This window comes from Salvelinus fontinalis, chromosome 19 (genome assembly GCF_029448725.1).
Source record: "Salvelinus fontinalis isolate EN_2023a chromosome 19, ASM2944872v1, whole genome shotgun sequence".
Lineage (NCBI taxonomy): Eukaryota > Metazoa > Chordata > Actinopteri > Salmoniformes > Salmonidae > Salvelinus > Salvelinus fontinalis.
In genome coordinates this window covers 15,679,211-15,692,295 of record NC_074683.1, presented here as the reverse complement: position 1 = coordinate 15,692,295, position 13,085 = coordinate 15,679,211, and the positions used below count along the sequence as shown (strand labels likewise).

The 13,085-nt window shown below is 40.3% G+C and overlaps 1 protein-coding gene across 1 annotated transcript in view; it reads right to left on the bottom strand.

Moving 5' to 3' along the window:
- The window catches only part of klf12b (Kruppel like factor 12b), a 153,012-nt gene that overhangs the window by 47,747 nt on the left and 92,180 nt on the right, over positions 1–13,085 (bottom strand). Inside the window, exon 4 of the mRNA XM_055870925.1 lies at positions 7,310–7,445. Within this exon, the coding sequence (XP_055726900.1) occupies positions 7,310–7,445 (136 nt within the window). The remainder of the gene's footprint in view (positions 1–7,309; positions 7,446–13,085) is intronic.

Below are 13,085 nucleotides of genomic sequence, written 5' to 3'. Positions count from 1 at the left end.
TTTCTTTAAGCAATGTCTTTTTTCTGGTCACTCTTCCGTAAAGGTCAGCTCTGTGGAGTGATCGGCTTAAAGTGATCCAATGGACAGATACTCCAATCTCCCCTGTGGAGCTTTGCAATTCCTTCAGGGTTCTTTGGTCTCTTTGTTGCCTCTCTGATTAATGTCTTCCTTGTCTGGTCCGTGAGTTTTGGTGGGCGGCCCTCTCTTGGCAGGTTTGTTGTGGTGCCATATTCTTTAAATTTTTTAATAATGGATTTAATGGTGATCAATGGAATGTTCAAGTTTCTGATATTTTTTTAGAACCCAACCCTGATCTGTACTTCTTCACAACTTTGTCCCTGACCTGTTTGAAGAGCTTGATGGTCTTCATGGTGCTGCTTGCTTGGTGGTACCTCTTGCTTAGTGATGTTACAGACTCTGGGGCCTTTTAGAACAGGTGTGTATATATATTGAGATCATGTGACAGATCATGTGACACCTAGATCGCACACAGGTGGACTTTATTTATCTCCCGCATGGAGAGAAAGAGTACTCCTCAAATTCTCAGCGACAAAAGAGTGATCAAGTTAAGATCCGACATCTGTAACTATGGAAACACAATTTTCCTAGTATAACATCATGGTATATACCCCAGTGTAACACTGGTGTCACAGTTAAAAAGCAGCACAAATGCTACTGTATGTACTGTATGCCTGTGTGCCTGTGTCCAAAATGGCACCCTATTCCTATGTCGTACTATGTTTGGGAAAGTGAGTCATTTTGGAAGAGGGAAACCTGTGTATTTACTGAGGGAACATTATTAGTTGGGGTTTAACACAGGAACACAGTCCTGGAATAGTTTCCTAACAGTTAGTCTAAATAAGTGTGTGTGTGTGTGTGTGTGTGTGTGTGTGTGTGTGTGTGTGTGTGTGTGTGTGTGTGTGTGTGTGTGTGTGTGTGTGTGTGTGTGTGGCACACATAGACCGTTTGTGTTTCCTACTAGTTAAACCTAATTACAGTGCAACACCGGCAATATTATGAGTCTGGCCAGTCTGACGGGTAACAGTACAGAGTCTGGGAAGGGACAAATGACTGTAGTTCTGTGTCTGGAACTTTATGGGTTTAGGGCAGGAGAGCAGACGATGAGTCCCTGGTTCTGATCATCCGGCTGAGCTTCAATGGCAACTAGCTCTCACAGTCTCACATCAGAATTAGACGTTCATCCATGTTTCTGAAACGTGACATTTTTGTTGTTCCAAAAGTCACATTTCGAAGTGTTTTAAGGTTACGTTTAGGCATTGATACCGAAATCTTAAGGTTAGGTATTACATCAGAATGGCTAAGGTAAGCTTTAAGGTGTGGGATAGGTATAAAACACACTACACATACAGTGGTTGCTCCTCAAAGTTTTGAGATTATGCCGCGGGACTTAGAGGTAATTTGTGGTTTAGTACGATACCCTGCATTACTACTTCATTGCTTCAGACCAGCGCAAGGGGGAGTTAGAGCACTGATTATGCTTTTGGCTCCAAAGGCGCTACTGTGTCTCTGTAGTACTGTAGCCTCCTCCCGACCGGTCACGCTGAGCAGCGCCTTAGTGGCGCAGCAGGCTGAGTTGCTACAGATGCTGATTCAATACCTGTGCCGGGCTCGACTGGGACATCCATGAGATGACTGTAGGTTTTCGGTTTCTCTCCTCTAAAAACAGAAATAAATAATTCTAAATAACAAACTGGACCCCCACCCCGCCCCACTGGGTAGCACAGAGCAACACTTTAAGAGGCATTGCACTAATAATGGCGCTGACTAGGGAAACGTTCCCGCAGTTCTTAGTGCCAGTCTGCACGTTCATACTAAAACCATGTAACTAATAATGGCACAAAAAATGCCCATTAGATATTAATTCGGAGGGCAGATATTATTAAAGCATTAGACCTCTCACTAAAGGCGTCACTCAAAAGTTATACTTAAATCCGAACTGGATTTGACGAAAAATGACATGAAAAGCATACATTTGTAAATCTCAAACTCCAAAAGTTATTGGAAAGGTAGATCGAATTTATTTGTGACATTGTGGTTACAATATAGAATGTTAACAAGACGTATAGAATATGCTGTGTTTTTATTTATGCCACAACTGGTGGCATTTTGAAAGCAGGTTTTCAAACACTTGTAGCTCGATTTAGCATGACAATACACTCTTTATAGCCCGGGTACTGTAGGTGTGAAAGTCAACCTTTCCAGTACTCCTCACCCCGCCGCAAACTCCACCCTTAACACATTTACCATTCAAAAACAAAAACTGTTTATCTAAAAAACATGACATTGCGACCAAAGAAAACAGACGAAATGGACATCGTTTTCATCAAGCCAGCTTCCTTCTATGGTGCTACCCGTTCCAGGGTTAGGACCATAACCACGAGAGGACTTGAAAATGAGCCGGAGCTAAGAGGATCACCAAAACTAATATATTAGAACAAAGTTGACACAACGCTGGCAATACAAGCTGTAGCTACACATAAAACGGAGTTAAATGGTTCCATTCTGCCGTGAAGCGTTCATGCGTGTTGTGACGGCCCTGAATTTGTCTGAACCGTCTCAGTGCTTCTCCTTCCAATAGGGCGCTTCCCCTTTAATTCATCATTAAATTGCCAGATTCAGGTTCCATACCTGTGCTGGCTGCCACCGCGAGACACATGAGGTAGCTTTTGGTTTTAATTTTAAGCAATAGCCTACAACTATTTTAGCACCGTTTCACGCTGCTCTGAGAAAAGCATGGGGACTGGTCCTGATAAATCAATGATTTTTTTTCCCCCACTGAATATGCAATTGGGTATCGGTTAGACTATAATTACACAATTAGGGTGTAGAACTGTTATGCTCTGTGTAACCTTTATTTAACTAGGCAAGTCAGTTAACCTGTTGGGGATGGGGGCGCTGTTTAGACTATTTATGCTAATTTGGCTAATTTTTTAAACGGCTTCCCACAAAATCCTTGATCGTACAATATGCATATTATTATTATTATTGGATAGAAAACAGTCTATAGTTTCTATAGGAGTTGAAATTTTGTCTCTAAGTGGAACAGAGCCCATTCTACAGCAATTTCCCTGACATGGAGTCAGATTTGAGAAATGTTGGCCACTCTTCTGAAGTCAGTTATAAGGGCACTGTCGTTGCTATGACTATACGGACACTTCTTACGTCTTCCCCTGGATGCCTTTACGTGATGACGATTCCAACGGGGTCGATTGCGCGTTCACAGGCCCTACAAATGAAAAAACCCTGAAGCTAGTCATTCTTTGGGAGCTGCGTCATGAGCCTAGAGGACACCGGCGCGCACCTGTTCCAAGCGTTAGTTTAGCCTGTTATATTTCTCCGGTCATCTTTTCACTCGTTATAGGAGTTAAAAACATCATAAGGTAGTTAATTTAAAGCGTTTTATAGCAATTTATATCCGTTTAGTGCGATTTTGGGACATTTATTTTTGCAACGATGTGAAAAGTTGGGCACGCTTTTCAGTTCATCCCGAACGCAGTTGACATTTCCACATGGCAAGAGGACAGCTTTCCACCAAAAGACGATTTCTCCCAAGAAAGGATCCTTTGCCCAAGATACTGATGGAAGAACAGCTCAAGGTAGGACATTTTTATTATGATAAATCGTGTTTCTGTCGAAACATTTTAGTGGCTTAGGACGCCATGTTTTTTGACGTAGCTTCGCTTGGCGCAAACTGTATTGAAAAGTAAGGATAAATTAAAAAATGTAATAACGCAATTGTATTAAGAATTAAATTGTCTATCAATCCCTGTCCACCCTATATTTTTTAGTCACGTTTATGAGTATTTATGTATAAGAGTAGATCACTGTCTAAGTGGCGCAAGGACTTTTTCTTTACCAGCTTGTCTACATTTCACATTGTCTAACCATGATTTTGGTGGCTAAATATAAACATTTTCGATCAAACTGTATATGCATGTTGTAATGTGATGTTACAGGAGTGTCATCGGAAGAATTCTGAGAAGGTTAGTGAAAAAATTAATATCTTTTGGCGATGTTGACTTTTATCGCTCACTTTGGCTAGAATCAATGCTGGGCTGCTAATTGCTATGTGCTAAGCTAATATAACGATTTATTGTGTTTTCGCTGTAAGACACTTAGAAAATCTGAAATATTGTCTGTATTCACAGGATCTGTGTCTTTCGATTCGTGTATGCTGTGTATTTTTACGAAATGTTTGATGATTAGTAGTTAGGTAAACACGTTGCTCATTGTAATTATTCTAGTCCATTTGTGATGGTGGGTGCAATTGTAAACTATGCCATCTACCTGAAATATGCACTTTTTTCTAACAAAACCTATCCCATACCATAAATATGTTATCAGACTGTCATCTAATGAGTTTTTTTGTTGGTTAGGGGCTATAAATATCTTAGTTTCGCCGAATTGGTGATGGCTACTGGTGTTGGTGGACAAATAAAAGATGGTGGATTATGCTAATGTGTTTTTAGGTAATAGATGTACATCTTTACATATTGTGTCTTCCCTGTAAAACATTTTAAAAATCGGAAATGTTGACTGGATTCACAAGATCTGTGTCTTTCATTAGCTGTATTGGACTTTAATGTGTGAAAGTTAAATATTTAAAAAATATATTTTTTTTGAATTTCGCGGCACTGGTTTTTCAGTGGGGGGGGGGGGGGGGTGTGCCGCTAGCGCCACGCTGATCCTAGACAGGTTAACCTGTTGAGGATGGGGGCGCTGTTGTGACTATTTATGCTAATTGGGTAATTTTTGAAACGGCTTCCCACAAAATCCTTGATCGTACAATATGCATATTATTATTATTATTGGATAGAAAACAGTCTATAGTTTCTATAGGAGTTGAAATTTTGTCTCTAAGTGGAACAGAGCCCATTCTACAGCAATTTCCCTGACATGGAGTCAGATTTCAGAAATGTTGGCCACTGTTCTGGAGTCAGTTAAAAGGGCACTGTTATTGCTATGACTATACGGACACTTCTTACGTCTTCCCCTGGATGCCTTTACGTGATGACGATTTCAATGGGGTCGATTGCGCGTTCACAGGCCCTATAAATTAAAAAAACCTGTAGCTAGCAAGTCTTTTCTTGGTGCGTAACGCGCGTGGAGGACACCGACCCGCTCCTGTTCCAAGCGTTAGTTTAGCCTGTTATATTTCTCAGGTCATCTTTTTACTCGTTATAGGAGTTAAAAACATCATAAGGTAGTTAATTTAAAGCGTTTTATAGCAATTTATATCCGTTTAGTGCGATTTTGGGACATTTATTTTTGAAACGATGTGAATAGCTGGGCACGCTTTTCAGTTCATCCCGAACGCAGTTGGCATTTCCACATGGCAAGAGGACAGCTTTCCACCAAAAGACGATTACTCCCAAGAAAGGATCCTTTGCCCAAGATACTGATGGAAGAACAGCTCAAAGTAGGACATTTTTATTATGATAAATCGTGTTTCTGTCGAAAAATGTTAGTGGCTTAGGACGCCATGTTTTTTGACGTAGCTTCGCTTGGCGCAAACTGTATTGAAAAGTAAGGATAATTTAAAAAATGTAATAACGCAATTGTATTAAGAATTAAATTGTCTATCAATCCCTGTCCACCCTATATTTTTTAGTCACGTTTATGAGTATTTATGTATAAGAGTAGATCACTGTCTAAGTGGCGCAAGGACATTTTCTGACCAGCTGAGCTACATTTCACATTGTCTAACCATGATTTTGGTGGCTAAATATAAACATTTTCGATCAAACTCTATATGGATTGTGTAACATGATGTTACAGGAGTGTCATCGGAAGAATTCTGAGAAGGTTAGTGAAAAAATTAATATCTTTTGGCGATGTTGACTTTTATCGCTCACTTTGGCTAGAATCAATGCTGGGCTGCTATGTGCTATGTGCTATGCTAATATAACGATTTATTGTGTTTTCGCTGTAAGACACTTAGAAAATCTGAAATATTGTCTGTATTCACAGGATCTGTGTCTTTCGATTAGTGTATGCTGTGTATTTTTACGAAATGTTTGATGATTAGTAGTTAGGTAAACACGTTGCTCATTGTAATTATTCTAGTCCATTTGTGACGGTGGGTGCAATTGTAACCTATGCCATCTACCTGAAATATGCACTTTTTTCTAACAAAACCTATCCCATACCATAAATATGTTATCAGACTGTCATCTGATGAGTTTTTTTGTTGGTTAGGGGCTATAAATATCTTAGTTTAGCCGAATTGGTGATAGCTACTGGTGTTGGTGGACAAATAAAAGATGGTGGATTATGCTAATGTGTTTTTAGGTAATAGATGTACATCTTTACATATTGTGTCTTCCCTGTAAAACATTTTAAAAATCGGACATGTTGACTGGATTCACAAGATCTGTGTCTTTCATTAGCTGTATTGGACTTTAATGTGTGAAAGTTAAATATTTTAAAAAAATATTTTTTTTGAATTTCGCGGCTCTGCCTTTTCAGTGGGGGTGGGGGGGGGGTGTGCCGCTAGCGGCACGCTCATCCTAGACAGGTTAATCAAATGAATTAAGCAAAATGTCTTAATCAGTCCCATATACTATGTTCTTACAAAAAAAAAAGATATTCTCTAGTACAGCCACTATTGAAGGCTATCAAATGCTTCTCAAAGACGCCCTCTGGTGGTCAAACTGGCACTAACTAGCATTAATGGTAACAGTGGTTGACACTTAAATAACGTGCCATAGAATTCTGCTGCACCGTGCAAGCTGTGCTGCAACACACTGTAAGGACGAACCACTGTACATACATGGACTAGATATGTGGTAGTAGAGTAGGGGCTTGAGGGTACACACTTAATTTGTTGTGAAATCTGCTGTGAATGTATTGTAATGTTTTTAAAATTGCCTTAATTTTGCTTGACCCCAGGAAGAGTAGCTGCTTCTACCTTTCTATCACTGGATTTGAACATGCAACCTTTGGCACCAGAGGAAGTTGCATATGCCCATCCATCATCCCGGACCACACCAGCCTATCAAATTCAAAACCTGCTTGAAGAAACAGCGCTCACTGTTGCCCCTAGTGGCCTGACCTGGCTGGGTTAAAGTATGAGTGCTGGGTCTTGAAGTTTCTACGTTTAGGGGGGAGGGAGAGCAGACTGAAACACTGTTTCTGATTATCAGACTACACTAGGATGGATGGGGTAGCCCTGACTCATCTTATTATACACAGATGGACTAGACACATGGGAAGGGTGGTAAAGGCTATACAGAGGGACATAAAATACACAAACACACACACACAGAACACACACTCTGGTACTTACTTCTGTACGGCCCGTGCTATAGACAGAGCAGTAGATCCGGTCTCGTTAACGCTGTCCAGTGTGACATTGGGCAGGTCGTCATCTTCACTGTCACTCTTGATATGCCGTGGCAACAAGCCGTTGTGGTCAGTGCGGGCTGCCATGGAAACAGACAGAGAAGAGTAAGTCCCACATTTTCTATTCTATACTGTAGCATGTGATACTGTCAAGAGGTTACATGAGTTAGACAGACAGATATACTATCTTTATTCGATCACTCTGTTGTAGAAGATCATTTCCCTGCAAAGCAGGAAATGCAAATTGTAGCGTAGAAGTTAAAATGTCCGACTTGATTTACTGTAGGGGCTGGAATTATTCCAAAGATTCGCAAAAAATACTGTATAAAATAAAATAAATACTTATACTGAGCTATATTGTATGCACAAAAAAAGTGGGAAATTATATTATTTTATACTAACATACTGTACACTGAGTGGGACAAAATATTAGAAACACCTGCTCTTTCCATGACACACTGACCAGGTGAATCCAGGTGAACAATATGATCCCTTTAATCCACTTCAATCAGTGTAGATGAAGGGGAGGAGACAGGTTAAAGAAGGATTTTTATGCCTTGAGACAATTGAGACATGGATTGTGTATGTGTGCCATTCAGGGGGGGAATGGGAAAGACAAAAGGTTTAAGTGCTTTTGAACAGGCATCCCAGTTTGAGTGTGTTAAGAACTGCAACACAGCTGGGTTTTTTCACATTCAACATTTTCCTGTGTGTATCAAGAATGGTCCAACACACAAAGGATATCCAGCCAACTTGACACAACTGTGGGAAGCTTTGTAGTCAACATGGGCCAGCATTCCTCTGTAAAGCTTTTGACACCTTGTAGAGTCCATACCATGAAGAATTGAGGCTGTCCTGAGGGCAAAAGGGGATGTTCCTAATGTTTTGTTCACCCTGTTTTCAATATCTTTCAATTCCTCACCTTTCGAGGGTAACGGCACTGAGCCTTTCCCCCCCCAAAAAATTCTGAGATTGGAGAATACATTGGGATACACTGGCCTCTTCAGTTCAAACCATAGGTTTTCAAAGGGGATCAGAGACTGAGCTGGTCATTGCAAAATGTTGATTTTGTGGTCAGTTAACCATTTCTTTGTGGATTTTGATGCTTGTGGTTTTTGTCTTGATAGAAGATCCACTTGCGGCCAAGTTTCAGCCTCCTGGCAGACGCAACCAGGTTTTGGATAAAATGTCCTGGTACTAGGTTAATCATCATGCGTTGACCTTAACAACGGCCCCAGGATCAGTGGAAGCAAAATAGCAAAAAAAATAACATCAAAGATCCACCACCATATATTATAGTAGGTATGGCATTCTTTTCTGCTTCATTATTTTGATGCCAAATCCACTACTGGTGTGCGTGGCCCGAAGAGATCTATTTTCATGTCATCTGATGATAGGACCGGTTCCATTCCAAGTGCCAATGCCGTTTAGCACACGCCAGGCATTTACATTTGGTGGATGGCATGACAATATAGCTATTTTGTCACACACACCAATATAGCTCAGTATTTGTATTTTGTACAGTCTTCCTTGCTCATCTTTATCAAGGGTGCCAATAATTTCAGACCCCACTGTATACTAAGATTTTTTTTTATCAACACCTACAAAAATGTATATTATTTATAATTCACATTTGCTGTTGCTGCAGGATTATTTTCCTGCTGTGAGAAACTAGTCAAATTAAGATAGGATATATGTATGATGTTTGTGCTGCCATTAGACACAAACACAGAAGGCAAAGACAGAAGTCCCATATTACGTTATACTTTATACTCTACCATATACAGACACAGACAAGCCGATACACTTTACAAGCCAAAGAGTTTTATCTATCAACAACCACTACAACAACAACTTTTGGATGGGACGTTAAACGGGTATCGATCCCATGGCACTTATCGTAAGAGTAAGGGTGTTAACCCCGGTGTCCTGGCTAAACTCCCAATCTGGCCGTCAAACCATCACGGTCACCTAATAATCCCCAGTTTACAATTGACTCATTCATCCCCCTCCTTTCCCTTGTAACTATTCCCCAGGTCGTTGCTGTAAATGAGAACGTGTTCTCAGTCAACTTACTTGGTAAAAGAACGGATAAATAACAAAAAAACAAAAATAATACAGGTTGTTTTAATCATTTCGTACTGTATGAATAACAGTCCAACATATCAGACAATGTTTTTAACTTTTCTGTAGAATAATGTGCTCGTACTGCACATGGTTTCCAGTTACTGGGGATTTTGTCAATACTTTTTAAATTTCCCTCTAAGTGGCTGTTTTGGTATTATTCAAATGACCTGTCTGACACCGATGTCTGTCTCATTCCTAGTCGTATTGCTCTGACATACTTTCTTTGAATTTCATTCATACTCGTATACAAAACATTCAATTTCATTCACTGAATTTCACTCAAAGAAGAGCTTGATGAAGGCCACTTCACTCATAGAAAACCAAATTTAAGAATTTGAATAATGTAGCTATGTCTTCTCTCCTCTGCATTTAACAGCAATCAAAGCCCCAGCCCTCTTGCCCTCCACCCTTTCTGCAGACCAAAATAGATACTGAAAACACCCAGTACATCCTGTATGGTAGACTGTCTGAACCTCTGAGTGTGCGAGCGTACATGCGTGCGTGCGTGTGTGTTTGGCACCACAGGGAGTGACAATGCTCGTGCCATGCTACAGGCTGTTAGGCTGACGACTCCCACAAAATGATTTCGCTGTTCTGTCGTTGGCTACATTCTTTAGTACGACACTGCCATCGTTGAAGTTGTTTGTGGTGACAAGGGTCGTTGTACTTAACATCAGTGTTTGGATCGTCTCTAACTAAAGCAAATGATGAATTTTCAAACCATCGCTTTACCCACGTGTGTTCTGGCTCTAGCCCAACCTATTGGTTTCTGGACTAATCAGACGGCCCTGAATGTGTCCGTATTCGGGGAGCATCGGGGAGGTACTCCAGACTCATTGTGAAGAAACTAACGCCCATGGGCATGGCGTAGCAATTGGCAGGAGCAAGGAGTATGGGTAGCCAGGCAAACAGGCTGTCCTGCCCTCAGATCAGTTGTCTGGTATGATTGACAGCTCTTGACAGGAAGTGCCTGCAGGGTCTACACTGAGGATGGGCCCACCCCAGAGACACCCCAACATGTGCATACACGAACAGGCACTAATACACATATGCACACACACACACCCATTATTAGCCACTATCGCCCCCGCCCTGTAGATAAGAAGCTGGGTGGTGCGGTGTATTTGGACGTTGTTGTTGTCTCTGAGCAGTGGGTGGGGGATGTTGTGATAGTGATAGCCCGTCAAGTGTGTTTGTGTGTCTACATTCCCACAGTCCGTGTGAGATTTTAGACAATTTGTTCAAAAGCACATCTCTCCTACAGCAGACTAATGTTCAGACATCTTTCTTTTATATATATAAAAAAAAATGTTATGAAAGGTTGTGAAATATTATTTTACAATAAATTCTGTAAAACACATTCAGGCATTTGCCTTTCATGTATAGAGGTATGACATGATATGTTAAGAAAGACAGCTCTGCTCACTGTGTAATCCTGTGGTGGGTAACAGGGACCGCAGTATGTACATGATCTTCATTATAGACCACTGTTAGTTGTTTTAGAGCTGGGCAAGAACAAAAGCCTGCACACCCCGCAATAGGCATGAGGTTGCCCCTCCCTGATCATCCACAGTTTCCTTTTCCTCGGTAACCAAGCTCAATTCTACATGTGTGAATTCTCTTTTCATTGACCAGGCCAAATGTGACCCTTGATCTGGGAGCAATGCTCTATTGTTGCTAATGTTCCCTCCGCAACCTCTCCAATGGGTGACTCATTTTATATCTGACCAGGGCCTTCAGCCAATCTCTAGCTAAGCATTCTCCTGCTCTCAGAGTACTGCCAGGACAGAGCCAGAGCAATGAAATGAACAAACTCTCACCAATACAACAGAACATCGCTACGAAATGTGTGACAATTCAATATATGGAACACATACAGTACATGGTAAAATACACAATACACACTTGCGTTGGGGTTCAACTCCATTTCAATAGTCACTTAATTCAGAATCATAGCGGAAATTTGTAATTGTAATCGGAATTTCAGATTACTTCATAAATTGACTGAATTGACTGAATTACTTCATAAATTGACTGAATTGACTGAATTACTTCATAAATTGAATGCATTCTGTACAAATCCTGGTATTTGTATTTATTATGGATCCCCATTAGTACTACTCTTCCTGGGGTCCAGCCAAATTAAGGCAGTTATACAAATATTTTTACAATACATTCACAACAGAATTCACAACACGTTAAGTGTGTGCCCTCAGGCCCCGACTCTACTAGCACATATCTACAACACAAAATCCATGTCTACGTGTGTGTCTACGTGTGTGTATAGTGCATATGTTATCGTGTGTGTGTGTATGCATGTGTCTGTGCTTATGTTTGTTTTGCTTCACAGTCCCCGCTGTTCCATAAGGTGTATTTTTATCTGTTTAAAAAAAATCAAATGTTAGTTCTTGCATGAGTTACTTGATGTGTTCCATGTAGTTATGGCTCTATTTAGTACTGTGCACCTCCCATCATCTGTTCTGAACTTGAGGTCTGTGAAGAGACCTCTGGTGGCATGTCTTGTGGGGTAAGCATGGGTGTCCGAGCTGTGAGCCAGTTGTTCAAAACAGACAGCTCAGTGCATTCAACATGTCAATACAAGTAGTGACGACGTCAAACTCTCCCCCACTTTGAGCCAGGAGAGATGCATATTATTAATCTTAGCTCTCTGTGTACATCCAAGGGCCAGCAGTGCTGCCCTATTCTGAGCCATTTGCAATTTTCCTAAGTCCCTCTTTGTGGCACCTGACCACATGACTGAACAGTCGTCCAGGTGCGACAAAACTAGAGCCTGTAGGACCTGCCTTGTTGATAGTGTTGTTAATAAGGCAGAAAAGCGCTTTCTTATGGACAGACTTCTCCCTATCGTAGCTACTGTTGTATCAATATGTTTTGACCATGACAGTTTACAATCCAGGATTATTTCAAGCAGTTTAGTCATCTCAACTTGCTCAATTTCCACACTATTCATTACAAAATGTAATTGAGGTTTAGGGCAGTGGTGTAAAGTACTTAAGAAAAAATACTTGAAAGTACTACTTAAGTATTTTTTGGGGATATCTGTACTTTACCTTACTATTTATATTTTTGACAACTTTTACTTTTACTTGACTACATTCCTAAAGAAAATAATGTACTTTTTACTCCATACATTTTCCTGACACCCAAAATTACTCGTTACATTTTGAATGCTAAGCAAGACAGGAAAATTGTCTAATTCACACACTTATCAAGAAAACATCCCTGGTCATTCCTGCTGCCTCTGATCTGGTGGACTCACTAAACACATGCTCTGTGTATAAATTAGGTCTAAGTGTTGGAGCCCCTGGCTATCCGTAAATAAAAAAACAAGAAAATGGTGCCATCTGGTTTGCTTAATATAAGGAATTTGAAATGATTTATACTTTTACTTTTGGTACTTAAGAATATTTTAGCAATTAAATGACTTTTGATACTTAAGTATATTTAAAACCAAATACTTTTACACAAGTAGATTTTCACTTTTACTTGAGTAATTTTATGTTAAGTTATCTTTACTTTTACTCAAGTATGACATTTGGGTACTACACCACCGGTTTAGGATTATAGTGAAT